The 13,677-nt window shown below is 32.4% G+C and overlaps 2 protein-coding genes across 2 annotated transcripts; both read right to left on the bottom strand.

Moving 5' to 3' along the window:
* Positions 1-794: 794 nt before the first annotated feature.
* Positions 795-3,259, bottom strand: LOC110661539 (glucan endo-1,3-beta-glucosidase 5). Its single transcript, XM_021820196.2, has 2 exons — positions 2,576-3,259; positions 795-2,030 (listed from the first exon to the last, which is right to left on the bottom strand). The coding sequence occupies exons 1-2, from the start codon at positions 2,920-2,922 to the stop codon at positions 914-916; spliced, it is 1,464 nt and encodes a 487-aa protein (XP_021675888.2). The 5' UTR covers positions 2,923-3,259; the 3' UTR covers positions 795-913.
* A 5,186-nt stretch (positions 3,260-8,445) lies between these two features.
* LOC110661540 (tRNA (guanine(37)-N1)-methyltransferase 2) lies at positions 8,446-12,997 on the bottom strand. The gene is made up of 10 exons (XM_058145732.1): positions 12,724-12,997; positions 12,516-12,613; positions 11,952-12,056; positions 11,424-11,486; positions 11,175-11,248; positions 10,175-10,787; positions 9,890-10,048; positions 9,184-9,290; positions 8,828-8,902; positions 8,446-8,729 (listed from the first exon to the last, which is right to left on the bottom strand). The coding sequence occupies exons 1-10, from the start codon at positions 12,816-12,818 to the stop codon at positions 8,643-8,645; spliced, it is 1,476 nt and encodes a 491-aa protein (XP_058001715.1). The 5' UTR covers positions 12,819-12,997; the 3' UTR covers positions 8,446-8,642.
* Positions 12,998-13,677: the final 680 nt, after the last annotated feature.

Genomic DNA, 13,677 nt, shown 5'->3' on the forward strand with positions numbered 1-13,677 from the left:
CAATAATAATAATAATAATAATAATAATAATAATAATTATTATTATTATTATTATTATTATTATTATTATTATTATTATTATTATTATTATTATTATTATTATTATTATTTCAAAATCTCAAAATAATTAAAAACTAAAATATCTTAACTAATATAATAATACATTCAAACTATTTAATACTAATTATTATTTATTCAACTACTAAATCATTATATACATATTTAATAAAATAATCTTTAATTAATATAAATAATTCAATTTCCGCAACACCAACATTTAATTTAATATAATAATGATAGTTTTTAAATAAAATCTTTAAATTACAATAATAATAAAACAATATCAGAATAATATCAAAATTCATAATTTTTTTTATTTTTTTGAAAATTCAAGTTATTACATCATTCTAATTTCATGGAAATTTATGTGACAGGAAATTAGGAAATACTTTTCTAGATGGGAATTTCTTAAAGTTAAAATTTTTTCATTGAGTTGGTTGCTTAAAAATTTTCATTTAATAAAATAATTATTTTTTATTCTTGACATCACAATATCTTCATCTCTTTTAATTTTTTTTATTAATTAAAAAATCTCAAAATTTCTTAATAATAACAGTATTATTATTTCTTAGATATTATTATTATTATTATTTTAATAATAATTGTATTATTATTATTTCCTGGAGATAGAAAAAGCAAATGGGCACGAAATGAGCTTTTCTATCCATATGCATATCTCTGATGTTCTCCAGCAATGCAAATCATACTCTTAAATGCAATAAAAGTGAAAAAGATTTGCGTACCAAAGATGAGGAGACTCAACATTTCTCAATTGAAATGCAAAATTTATTACAAATAGTAGGCTAAAGACACAATCTACCTTCCTGGCCTTTTGAATTTCTACGTATTACATTCACAGCAGTACCAAAAAAACCAGGCAACCCCCAGCAATTCTTAGTAAAACATCTAGTAGTCTCCCATGGAATGCCAGTGAATGACCATAAGCAATCATGACTGGAAACTCGCAGTCACCATCAGATGGATCCTTGTCTGTAATTACTGCCAGACCAGAGAAATCACAGTTCCATTCTTTCTGGTCATTCACCTGATAATACATGTTGAAGGCATAAGAAGCATTCCCTTCAACACTAAGATGATTACAGGAGGACCCATAACCCAAAGCAGTACAATCTGATAAACTGCAAGCATAGTTAATGCTATCTGGCAAATCCTCCAAATCACTTGCATCAGGGTTCAGAACACACCACCTTCTGTACATATACTTCACTCCTTCCACTGGAACTAGACCGTCGTCCTCTTTCAAGCCTGATAAATCCAATTCATATTTTGGCTTCCCATCATACTCAAATAACCCCCAATGCCTCTCAAAGCTACCTGGAGCAATGCTCTTAGCATTCTCATCAATGAGGCTAAATAGATAAACATCAATCTTACCCTTTCTTGCTGGTGTCCCCTTTCCGCTCAAAACATGTTGAATTAGTCCTTGGTTGAATCTCTTGGCATTTGTGATATTGGAATTTTTATCACCATCAGTTGGCCAACCAACTTCTCCAACTATGATTTTCATATCTGGATATCCTGACTTGTCTAATGCCCATACAAGAGTGTCAAAATTTGCATCAAACACATTATTATAGACCAAGCCACCATCTTTGATTGGATTTTTTGTTCCATCAAAGAACGCAAAGTCTACTGGGAAGTGTTCGTCACTATAGAGACTTAGGAATGGATAAATGTTGACTGTGAAAGGTGCATCGTTTGAATGGAGAAACTGAACTATTTGGATTGCGAGGTCTCGAACTTCAGGTCGAAAGTCACCAGCAGATGGAACTTGGTTTGGATCTGCAGAGTAGTAGACATCGGCATTGAAGGGGACTGTGACTTTGACTTTGGAGCTAACTTTAGCACGGTCAAGGGCGTGCTGGATATTTCTTAAAGCTGGTAAAGTGACTTGCAGATAGCTGCCATTGTATGTTTGAAGGAAGGGTTCATTGCCTACAGCAACGTACCTGCAAGAGAATAACAAAACCATTTTACTCGAAGAAAAAGAGGAACTATACTGTCATAAGCATAGCTTTAGTCTAATGCTGGTTCAAGAATCCTGCTTACTAAATCACTACAGGAATTGGATTAACCCAGTTAAACTATCAATAAGGAATAGACGTGGCTGTGCTTGCTATCAGAGCATGTCAAGTAAAGCATATTTGGCTGAGGACAGGACAAATTATTATTTGACTGGAGCAAATTATCAGGCAGATTTTGATCGTGTACCTAAGGAGAAATTCTTATATGAACTGAGTAAATAAAGGCAGGAGAAGCACTTCCGAATAGAGCAATGATGATAGGAATGCAAAAAAAGATATGGAATAAAAAAAATCATGGAAAATGATCAGAAACTATGGAGGAGGACAAGAAACCAGAATCATAATTCAATCATATGAGCAAACAGAAGATTTGGAGAAACAGAAACCAGAAGCATATAAAATTGATAGGACAGTTTCACGAAATAATAAGGTAATTTGATATTTGAGAAGAAAAGAAAATGTTACTCAACTTGATATTAACTCCGCCAGTGTACAACCAACTAGTGACATTGGCATCAACCCAGGAAGCAGCAGCTGCAGGATCTTCACTCATCTGTTGCAACATGTAATTGGGTAGACCCAACATCACCTCAATGTCAGTGCCAATCAGCGCAGCCATAATCCTCTCATCGGCCTCAAAAAGCTTTAACTTCCGAATCCCATTTTGTCTCACCATTTCTACCACCTTTTCTGGGGGGAGTTGGTGCGTTGACATGGTGCCCCAGTTCACTCCAACACTAGTAACCCTAGAGGCAATACTCATTCTCGCACAAAGAACAAGCAGCACCGTGATTTGGGCAACGTATACTTGTCCCATTTCTCCTTTCCTTGAAGAATCTTTAATGGCGTTTTGGGTTTAAATGAATCTTTCTTGAATAGAGAAAGAATCAAGAATCTTGAAAGACGAGAAAACAAGAAAGAAAATGATTGGCAACTAGAAGTGAAACCAAAAGAGAGGGAAGAGGGAATTTCTTGATCGTTGTTGCAGAATTTAAGAGCATGAAAAGTGAGTGCCTTTGCTGGTCATTGGCTCCTAGGATGCTTCATGGGGAAGGTGAGAAATCTACGTGGTTGTTTCCTTTTCAATGGGAAAAGTTCTGCAAAAAGAATGGAATATGCGTTTCTTAGTTCAGTTATTTAGTTATGGGTGCCAACTCGTATGCTAGCAAGCGTCTCCAAATGCTTAGGCCAATTGTAATAGCGCCTCTTCAATCTCATTTTACCAATGCTTAAGTCGCTTGACTTGAAGGGAAATTTGCATTTTCTCAGCTTGCCAATGCCAACATCATTGATCTTAGGTTTCATTCTTTTATTAATTAAAATTAATAATAACAATGAAGAAAATATGGCTAATTATTAGGTACACCAGGAGTACTAAAAAACAGTGCTCCCTCTCTCATAGAAAGTGGATCATTCCTATTATATAGTAAATGGGTCTCATATGATTATGAGAGAAAGTGTATGTGCACCGGGTGCACCTAATAATTCCTCAGAAAATAATTCTAATTAATTTTTTTCCATTGAGATTTCGAGAACAATCTTTACATCTACTTATTCTAATATTATTCATCAATTCATCAATGTAAATAACTACTTCTAACTTAATTGTATAGTTGTTACTCAGTCTACTATGTCTTTATTAAATAATAAATTAAAAATTTATAATATCTTTAAAAGTAATTATAAAAGCAAAAGCCTTGTTCCCATTACCGAAATGGGAAGACAGATGTACACGGACACTTGATACGAAGTTGGAGACCATTGTCATTGCTTAAGTTGAAAGGCCATTGACTGCCATTGACTACTTTTAGAAGAGGATTGAAAGGAATCTTAAAAATGATAGCTTTCCAGCTTAAATCCACGTAATACATTAATTGTCATTAAATCTTTTGCTTTCTATATTTGTTTTACCCTTTAAATTAGCTACGCTTGTTGCTAATAAAATGCTTTTAGCAAAGAGCCCACAATTGCAATCAAATGCTAAAGAAATTGCTAGCTTCACACTTCACACAACACTTCCTGTTCTTTAAAGTCCTAACATAAAATAAATAAATAAATTCCCACACGCAAGACAAGAATTTATTGTGGCTTGCTTTCCAAGAAGGATCCTTGTAGAACCATATATTCCTAATGATTAATCTACATTATCCCAGGACTCCTGATATTAGTGTAGTTCCACTTGTACTTCCAACATAGGGTGACCACTTGCGAGTAATAGCACTTTGAAAAGGTGAGGATTAGACTTAAATTTTTAATTTTTCACTTCAGCGTATGAGATTTAGAATTAAGCATTACTAATTTTGTGCTCTTAATGATGCAGAACAAACAAAAACAAAGAATAAACAAGGACCAATTATTGGAAAACAGAATTAATTTTTAATAATTTTATTTAATATTAAAAATAATTATAGTTAAAGCTTGTCTAATAATAATAGATACTCTAATTCTTATTTATAAAATTAGAAATTTGAACCACATTAGAATTTTGAAACCCTAATTCAATTCTAATTAGAAATACTAAATTAAATCAAAATAAACTAGGAAATAATAAAATTTCTAAACAAGAGACATGATAAGATAAAAATTTCAAGATAATAAAACTCTTATATTCCCTAATTTACAATGAGAATAATTCCTAAATTTTATCTTTCCATACTGCATTATTCACCCCTGGTTAGAAAAAACTCATCCTCGAGTTATGAAGTATTGAAGGATCAAGAACCAAGAAAGGAGAACACATAGTACGATATCCATGGATGGTAACAAGAAGAATGACTTGAAGAAGTTTGCACTCTCTTTTGTATTCCTAAAATCATCTGGGCAAATAAAATCAATTGGAACAACAGTTAAGACTTGATTGACTTTTTGCTCTAAAATAGACTCTTCAACAGGTGAAGGCTCAACAACCATAACTTTGGATTCTTCAATTTTCATTATCATTTTCAATTTCGAGTTTCTCTTCTTCAATTTCATTTTCAACTTGCTCTTTTTGATCTTCAATTTCAAGTTGCTTTTTTTTTCTCTTCTTCTAGTTTCCTTGCATTTTCAAGACTCCATGCTTTTATATTTTCAATACTTTTTATTTTATCCAACTGCTCTTTCAATTGAAATATATGTGCTTCTTTCTATGCTTCAAAATTTTCAAGTTCTTTATCTTTAACTTGTTGTCGAGTTTGTTGAACATGGTATTCATTCTTACATTCTTCAAGTACTTTCTCCCTATATTGTAAGATTATTTGTATATCTTGATACTCACCAAATAAACCACAAGAAACATAATTAAGATCACCATATAAATCTATCAAATAAGATATTTTATCAAGTTGTTCATAATATCCATCAATCTCTGTTCGTATTCCTTGAATCGTATGCCATAACTCATCTAGTTCTACTGTTGAATGTTGTCCATTATCAAACCACATTAGGATTTCAATTTATAGAAAACTAAAATTTCAGCAAATTTAAGAGTAAATGTTATTGAAACTAGACATTAAAAATAGAACCAATATGTCCAAATTAGTAAAGGACACCTTGAAAATTTTGCTGACTGGGCATTGATAACGTGGTAGTGGATACTAATGTGGCAATGATGTGTTGGCTATCATGGGTCAGTGATGTGCCAAAGAGAATAATGTAGATTTGGTGCATGCAGGCTCAGCACAACTGCATGAGCTCACCTTCTAGCTTGGTTGTGAATGCAAATTTGAAGACCTGACCATTGGTGCTAGGAGCAATAAATAGTACTGCTGATAACAAGGAGGGGTAGATCAACAGTTGGAGAAGGGCTTGAGAGTCAAATAGCCAGAAAATCTGTTTTTCGCTTTTGGATTTTTTTTTTTTTTTATCATAAACAATAAGCTAGGCAATATGTGTTTTGAAAGTTGAATGAGAATTTTGATAAGGAAAATGAAGGAAATTTTGAAAAAGGTTAGAATACAAGTTGAAAGGTTTTTGAAAGTTTATGACAACTATGAAAATTTGGATTGAATTTAATCTCTAATACCAAAATTTTCCTAACTAGTATTACTAAATTAAACCAAAATAAAATAGAAAATAATAAAATTCCTAAATAAGAGACCTAATAAGATAAAAATTCCTAAATAATGAAACTTTTAAATTTCCTAATTTTATAATCAGAATAATTCCTAAATTCTATTTTCCCATACTGCATTATTTAGTTTGTGAAAAACACCAATGTAGAAAAAGAGAAAGAGATGAGGTTTCAAACAAAATTAAATGACGAAAAATGATACATATAGCCAACTCCAACTAATTTAACATTAATTCTTTGTTTGGATGGAGGGAAAATAAGGGAGGTAAGAAAATGTGAGAAAAATAGTCTTAATTTTCATTCAATTTATGTTTGGTTAAGAATATAACACTCTAAATTTTTAAATAATTATTTTGTGTTGATACTGGTGAATTCATTAATATAATTATTTAGGTGGTCAGAATAAGCCTTCTTCTTCACCTAGCTGCCACAGTAGTCTTTGATGATCAATGAATAGATATTGATTTTATTTATAATTTCAATATTATTATACATATAAGGCATGCTCATTTGTTCATTTATAATTTTATGTATATAGCTATTATAGGCATGCTTTGTGTTGCATTATTATTTGATGAAATTAATATGGATGTCACCTTAGGATAATTTGGAACCGTGTGCGTGTGTCAGCGTGCGTGAGGTATGGTACTGGATATGGGTAAGACGGACAGATCGGCTTGAGTTAGTCTCACTTGGGGCCCGATTTTTTTTTGTGATAAGTCGAGGTGAGTACGAGTTTGAGTTGATCTTGTTGATCCCCGCATTTGGATATTAAGAGAAAGTCTGACTTTGAGTTGATCTCACTGGCAGAAGTTAGAACTAAGAGAGCTATATAGGGGATCAGCTCCTATATATATGTGTGTGAGTATGGATTTAATACAAGGGATTGTGAGCACTCCAGATTGCCTTTGGTGTGATTATGACCTGACTTGTTTGAATTGTATGAAAATGTTGCATTTCATTCTTAGAAATGCACTACACTTAGATAGCTATAAAAATTATATGTAAAATCAATATCTTACTCTGTGAGTCGAACGCTCACTCCTGTTCATCATATTTTTCTAGGCTACAAGAGGAGTTTTTTTTCAAAATAACATGCTTCCTTCCTCGCAGGTTTATTAGCAGTTATTTATTTGTATTATTATTTTTCAAAATTGTAATCTAGATCCGCATGTGTTAGTACTAGTAATAATATTGTCAAGTACTACGTAAATTTAAGTTTTGGTATTTTTAATAAATTCAAAATTTTTATGATATTTAATTGTTTGCAAATGGTGGTATTATGGTTGACTTGGGCTCCCCTAATTTTAGTATCTGATGGTTATCGGGTTGGTTTGGCCCGAATAAAAGTATAATATTTTAATTTTATTTTATTTGTATGTTAATCCTCAGATTTTGGCCCTGATTATAGATTTTGGGAACAGTGAAGCTTACTACGGGCATCGGAAGCTTTGTGTCAACTCAGATCCTAGTGCCAATCCGGCCTGTGGGATCAAGTCTTGACAAAGAAGAAAATAGTGATAGAAGAAAAACTTGAAAGAAAAATAAATTTCAAATTTCACTCCCAGTTTCTATCAAAATTGAAAGTGGAATGAAATTGTTAAAATTACAAAAATATCTCTATATTTTCTACGTTCTTTTATAATCCTTAGGAAAAATTTTGTTATTTTATTATTCAAAAAATAACTTCCCTTTCAATATTTTCCTTCTTATCTCCAAATGTAATAAGAAAAAGTTATTTTCCCTCCTCATTATTGCCTTCTTTTATTTTTCTCCCCTTTTTTTTTTTCCTACTATCCAAACATAGTGTAAGATTTAGTCATTTTATTTGTCACTCAGATTTGAGCATTACAAATTCAACCAAAAGAACATAGAAAGCAATGGATTATTTAAGCTCCCTTTATTTCAAGAAAAATATTTTTTTGAAAAATATCTTTTATATTTTTTAACATTTAGAGTACTTAAAAAATGGTTGCAGAAAAATATTTTCTTAATTAAAAAAAATTAAGATATTTTTAAGGAAAATAACTTTCTGTTAAAAAAATAAGAAGAAAGACATTTTTTATTTTCTAAACTTTTATAACCTTATTAAAATGTTAAAACACTTACATAAATGATATAAACACATACTATTAATTTAACATTATAATCACACAACCAAAAAAAAAAAAAAAAATTTCTCACATAAATTATTTTTCACGAAACAAACGGAACATTAATCATAACAAATAACCGAGTTCTTGACCATTAGAAGTGAATGTACATTATTGCATTGACAACAGTATAAAATTGTAAAGAAAATGAATTACGCATTTTATACTAGTTTTCCTTGAAATATTAGTTTTTGAATCCAAAGTTTGTGTCTGCTGTTAAAATTTTCCTTTATGTTTCTGTTAATGTATTAGAGTACAAGGGACGAAGTCCATCACAATCCTAAATATTGAGTTGTAAAAGTTGGCAGCATCATCTTTCGAAGCAAAGAATGATCATGTATTTCCATTTGCAGAATGAAGGTTAGCACCATTATCTTTAAAGCATGCTTCTGGTAGCCTAAAGCTTAAGCAAAACATTGCCTGCATGATAAAATAATATCTAATAAATAAATATATAAAATGAAAAAACAAAGCTGCTGTTGTAAGCAAGTAATTTCACAAATGGTACTAGCCTGTACCTTATTTGGAGCAACGTCCCTAACCTTCTGAAATACCGGGTCTTGTATATGAGCACTTACAGCAGTTTCTGCCTCCTGTAAAGAGATTGGATAAAAACACAATTTAAATAACAATATATGAAAAAAAGAAACCACAAATATTAAGGTAAAACAGTTTTTGCAGCTTTCCATGAGACCAACAACCATAAACAAGGTTTAAGCAAACTAAGGTTTAAGCAAACTACAGTCTACACCATTAGTATAGCAAGATCAATTCTGATTGTTACTGAGAAGAGAGTTGAAGAACCAGAGAGAGAGAGAGAGAGAGAGAGAGAGAGAAAGAGCAACAACAAAATGTCTTTACAAACAAAGCTTACCAAGATTATAGATTCTTTGGTTTCGTTTGCCCTCATGAAGCAATAGCAGTGAATCCAAGGAAGAAGCCCCTTCCAATCTTTCCTCTGGATAACACTCCGAAACGCATCTGAGAGGGGAGAAAAAGAAACAAATTATTTTATTTTTTTCAGTTAAATATTCATAGTAACAGAACAGATTTGAGCAGTGATGGAAAATGTCTAGACAAAGCAATTACGATACACGGTCAACATAGAAACACTGAAAAAGATCTTTGCCCAACTTTTCCTCAGCAAGAATAGGATTAATCACCATCTGTGCAGCCAAGAGACGTGATTAAAGAAGATATGAGATCAGCACGAAAACCCCCTCAATGAATGGAACAAGTACCAATAGCATTGATGATAAACAGAGAAAAGCATTTTGAAATTGAATTGAAGTATGCCCCAAAAATCACATAGTAGGAAATTCATATTCTAGAATGAACAGAGACCAAACGATATCCACTAAAGAAATGTACAAACCTGCAACTAAAAGAATTATTTTGGCCTGTCCTAAATCAGTTAAAGGTGAACAGAATTTCCAAAAAGAAAACAGTTCAAAGGGAGGAAAAGGCACAAGTAAGGAGGCAAATGATGTAACTGGTGCTACATAACCACAAACTGCTAGCCATATACATAAAGAGTATCCACGAATGAGAAAGAGTAGCCAGAAGAATATAAATTGTACCTAAAAATTGTAAAGCAGATGCAGGAAGGTTCATTATCACATGATCAACGTGCTCCCAAGGCTTAGTATTGGGCGACTCAGAGGCTCTCATTCTCTTATTTGCACTTCCTTTTCTCTTAGAAGTGAAGGAAATAGCAGCACCATGGGTGTCTTCACCTTCTGCTCAAAAACATTGAAAGAGAATTTAGACATTCCAGGCAATTAAGTGACAAAATCATTGTTTCATGCAACTCATGATGCTGAAACTTTTGCAATGATCAATTCTTAAGTTGGTGCTTATCATACCTTCCTGTAAACAATATGAAGGCCTTTTGACTGTAGCTACAGATGCATCTGCCTGCCAGCATGAATCTTGGGCATCCTCATGATCAGTTTCAACAGTATCACTTGCCACCTGAGTTCCCTCATTGGTCTGTACCCTTTGATTACCACATGCATTAAGAGTGGATGCATCAGATTCTAAATTATCTTGACAAATTGGTGCTGCCATCAGTTGGGAAATAAATTTCCTGGCATCCATGTTGTATGCATAAATGCGATCATCAACTTTGTTGAGTTTTGCATTAATCCTCAGATATTGAAAACTGTGTGGGTTCAAATCATTTGCATAAACAACACATCCTTTCTGCGCTGCCGGAATCGCAAAAGGACCAATGCCAGAAAACATGTCACAAATTGTCTCCCCTGGTTGGAATTGAGAAACTAGCCTTATATGCTCATGTTCCAACCTTGAATTCCAGTAAACCAAGCTATAGTCAAGCTTGAATGTTGCCCCATATTGCTTCACTTCTGTGACCATATCATTTTCTCCTGCCAAAATTTCAAACTTCGGCACTCGAAACTCATTTGTAATTGTTCCAACTTTATTAACAATTGTTCTGATCCTGGGATAATTTTTCTGCCAGCATAAATAAATCAATATACAAAAATTCCTTTGTAACCATCCAAGAAAAATTATCAACTAAAGATATGGACATTCAAACAGTAAAGAGAGCAAAAGTCTACATTAGCTACTTCAAGAATACATAAAAGCAGAAAACAGATCCTGTACATGATTAATTTTGAAAACAGTGAAAAAAAAAGATAGCTATGAAATCTATCCTTCAAGAGAGTTTTTAATTTCTGCAAGAAACAACAATGAAAAGTTTTCCTCGAATCAAACGCAAATCATATGTGTTATGCACAATTAGAAGGGAGAGAGAGGGGCAGGACAGGAGCATCATGCTTGCTTACAAAGGAAAAAAAATAATATAAAACCAAAGAATGCTCATGTGATGAAACTTACATCATAAATAACTTTAGCAATGACATCCTTGTATGGAAGCAGTTCATCGTGTATGTTCAAATGTGCAATGTGACCTGCAGGTATAAGGAACAATACTTCATTCATCAGATAAATCTACCATCAGTGATGGCCATCTCGCACGTAATCATGAAACTACAATTAATAATATATAAGAACTTGCAAGACTTTAGAGGAAATTGCAGGAAAATGGAAAGTCCAAGATGAATACAACATAAATTGAATACTTAGCTATTGTTTCAAAAGACGAAGGGATCTCCACTCCAGGAGGTAGGATCTGCTTCAATATATGATCTGCAAGCAACAATAAAAGCTCAGGTAGTTAAACAATAAAAGCTCAGGTAGTTAAGCCATTCATCAATATATATATTTGACTTAGATATCATTATTAACAAAAGCCTGGGGGCATCCGATACTGGAATTGTCAATATAAATTTAACCCTAGCCCTTAAAGTATGAAATTTTATATTTATTCTTACAATCAGCACAGAGGCATTGCATATTGACACAGAAGACCAGGGGCATCTGATATAGACTTTGCTGTTTAAATAAGTTGACAGAAACTTCGGTAAGCTAAAAATAAACACCAGGAGAAATCATGTGCATGGCAATTTTCCCGCAAAACTAACTGCTGAATACAATTATTTGACAGTTGCATAAATGAGTCAGAAAAGTGTTGGTGCGAATATAGCAGCCAACTTTCAGAAGATTTTAACATTTTTGCAACTTATGTATGATTAGAAAAGCACAGCCCCCAACCTGCACCCCAGTAGGAATATCCAAGAGTAATAGAATATGGAACTACTTCAATCTTGCATAATTTCCTCAGCTCATCAAGTTTTTCAGCTGGAATATCAGACAAATCTGTTCCAAAAGAGAAATTGCCATTAAAAGTGAAGAAAACTCTTTGCACCATTAATCATAACTTGATACTTGGGATTATTAGATAACAAGAGAGGAACAAGACTCAGAGAAGACAGAAAAAATAAATAAAGGAAAGAAAGGAATTCTGATTCAGATATTTATCAACAATTTCTAGAACAGGTTACATATATATTCTCCCATGGATCACTAAAATGATCATGTAACCTCTTAACAACTTGTAACTAGCTAACTAACTAGCTAGCTATATTTCTGTCACTTAATGGATTACATTCCCACCCTTTATTCCTCGGAGTTCCTCATATCAGAACTTCATACTATCATCATAACATAAAAATCTGACATTTAGGATACATTAACCAGAGAAAGAGGATTAAAAAGGGTCTTACAATAATTTCACAATTGGTAGTTTCTTAACACTAACCATCCAAAATTTCTCACCAGGATTTTGAACACTTTCAGACAATATCATATAACGATTCTTGTCACAAGTAGGATCTTCATTAATGGGTTTAACACGAGCTTTATCAAGCAAGTACCTGCATAAATTTTAAAAAGCATCACAATTCAAGAGAAAAAATGAAACTCCTAATATTTTTAAGTTGAACTGAAAAGACTTAGACAGGGATTTGCGAGCTAAAACGCATACCCGTTTAATAGGCGAGTGGAAACCTTGCAGAATTCACGAGGGATTCTCAGTGCCCATAACTTTAAATGCACATCAAACTTGCTCTCGTCCAACATTTCAATAATTAAAGAGTTGATTTCAACAGGTAGCTGATCAAAGTAGAGCAACAAGCAACAAAATTTAGTTGAATTAAATATTGGTCCCCTGCTATGAAAGGCGATGGATAAACCCTAATCCCCAGTCGATAAGCCAAAGGAGAAAATTAGAAGCATGGGATGCAGGAGGGTTTTGATCGCCGCCTCTCCGACGTCGTTTAAATCTCATAAATTATTGTCGGCCATTATTATGCCAATTTTCATTTTTAGTTAAGGAGAAATTAAAAATAAAAAAATTACTATGTGATTTCATTCATTTTTCTCAAATTTCAATAGTAAAATTATTATTCTTAGGAAAAATTTTAGCAATTGTCCTTAAACTTATATAATTATAATACTATAATCTTTTAATTTAAAAAGAATTTAAAAAGGTAGTATAAAACCCTCTCAACTTTTAAATTTTACACAGTAAAATCCCTCTAACCTTCAATCACTGGTTTTTCAGTTAGACATTGATATGGACAGTTTCAGTGTAACGTTTAATTATCATTTCTCTCTTCTTTCTCATGTCATATGTAAATTGAATCCTTCTACTCTCTGTAGAGAAAATAATTTTAATGTGTAGAAAGAATAATTTTTTACTTTGCATAAGAAAAGAAAGAAAAATACTGATTGAGCATCACGCTGGATTTGTTCACATCAGCATCTAACTGGAAAATCAATAATTGAAAGTCAGAAGAATTTTACTTTGTAAAATTTAAAAGTTGAGAGGGTCTTATATTACATTTTAAAGTTGAAGTATTATAACATTACAAACATTTAAGTTCATGGACAATTATTAAAATTTATCCATTATTCTTACCCAATTTCTTAGAAATAC

This window comes from Hevea brasiliensis, chromosome 4 (assembly GCF_030052815.1).
Source record: "Hevea brasiliensis isolate MT/VB/25A 57/8 chromosome 4, ASM3005281v1, whole genome shotgun sequence".
Classification (NCBI taxonomy): Eukaryota; Viridiplantae; Streptophyta; class Magnoliopsida; order Malpighiales; family Euphorbiaceae; genus Hevea; species Hevea brasiliensis.

Coding starts and splice junctions, on each gene's coding strand:
- LOC110661539 (XM_021820196.2), bottom strand. CDS start 2,922: ATGGGACAAGTATACGTTGCCCAAATCACGGTGCTGCTTGTTCTTTGT. Junction 2,031..2,575: donor ACTGGCGGAGTTAATATCAA/GTTGAGTAACAT, acceptor ATTCTCTTGCAG/GTACGTTGCTGTAGGCAATG.
- LOC110661540 (XM_058145732.1), bottom strand. CDS start 12,818: ATGTTGGACGAGAGCAAGTTTGATGTGCATTTAAAGTTATGGGCACTG. Junction 12,614..12,723: donor TCCACTCGCCTATTAAACGG/GTATGCGTTTTA, acceptor AAATTTATGCAG/GTACTTGCTTGATAAAGCTC. Junction 9,291..9,889: donor ATCTGCTTTACAATTTTTAG/GTACAATTTATA, acceptor CTCCCCTCTCAG/ATGCGTTTCGGAGTGTTATC.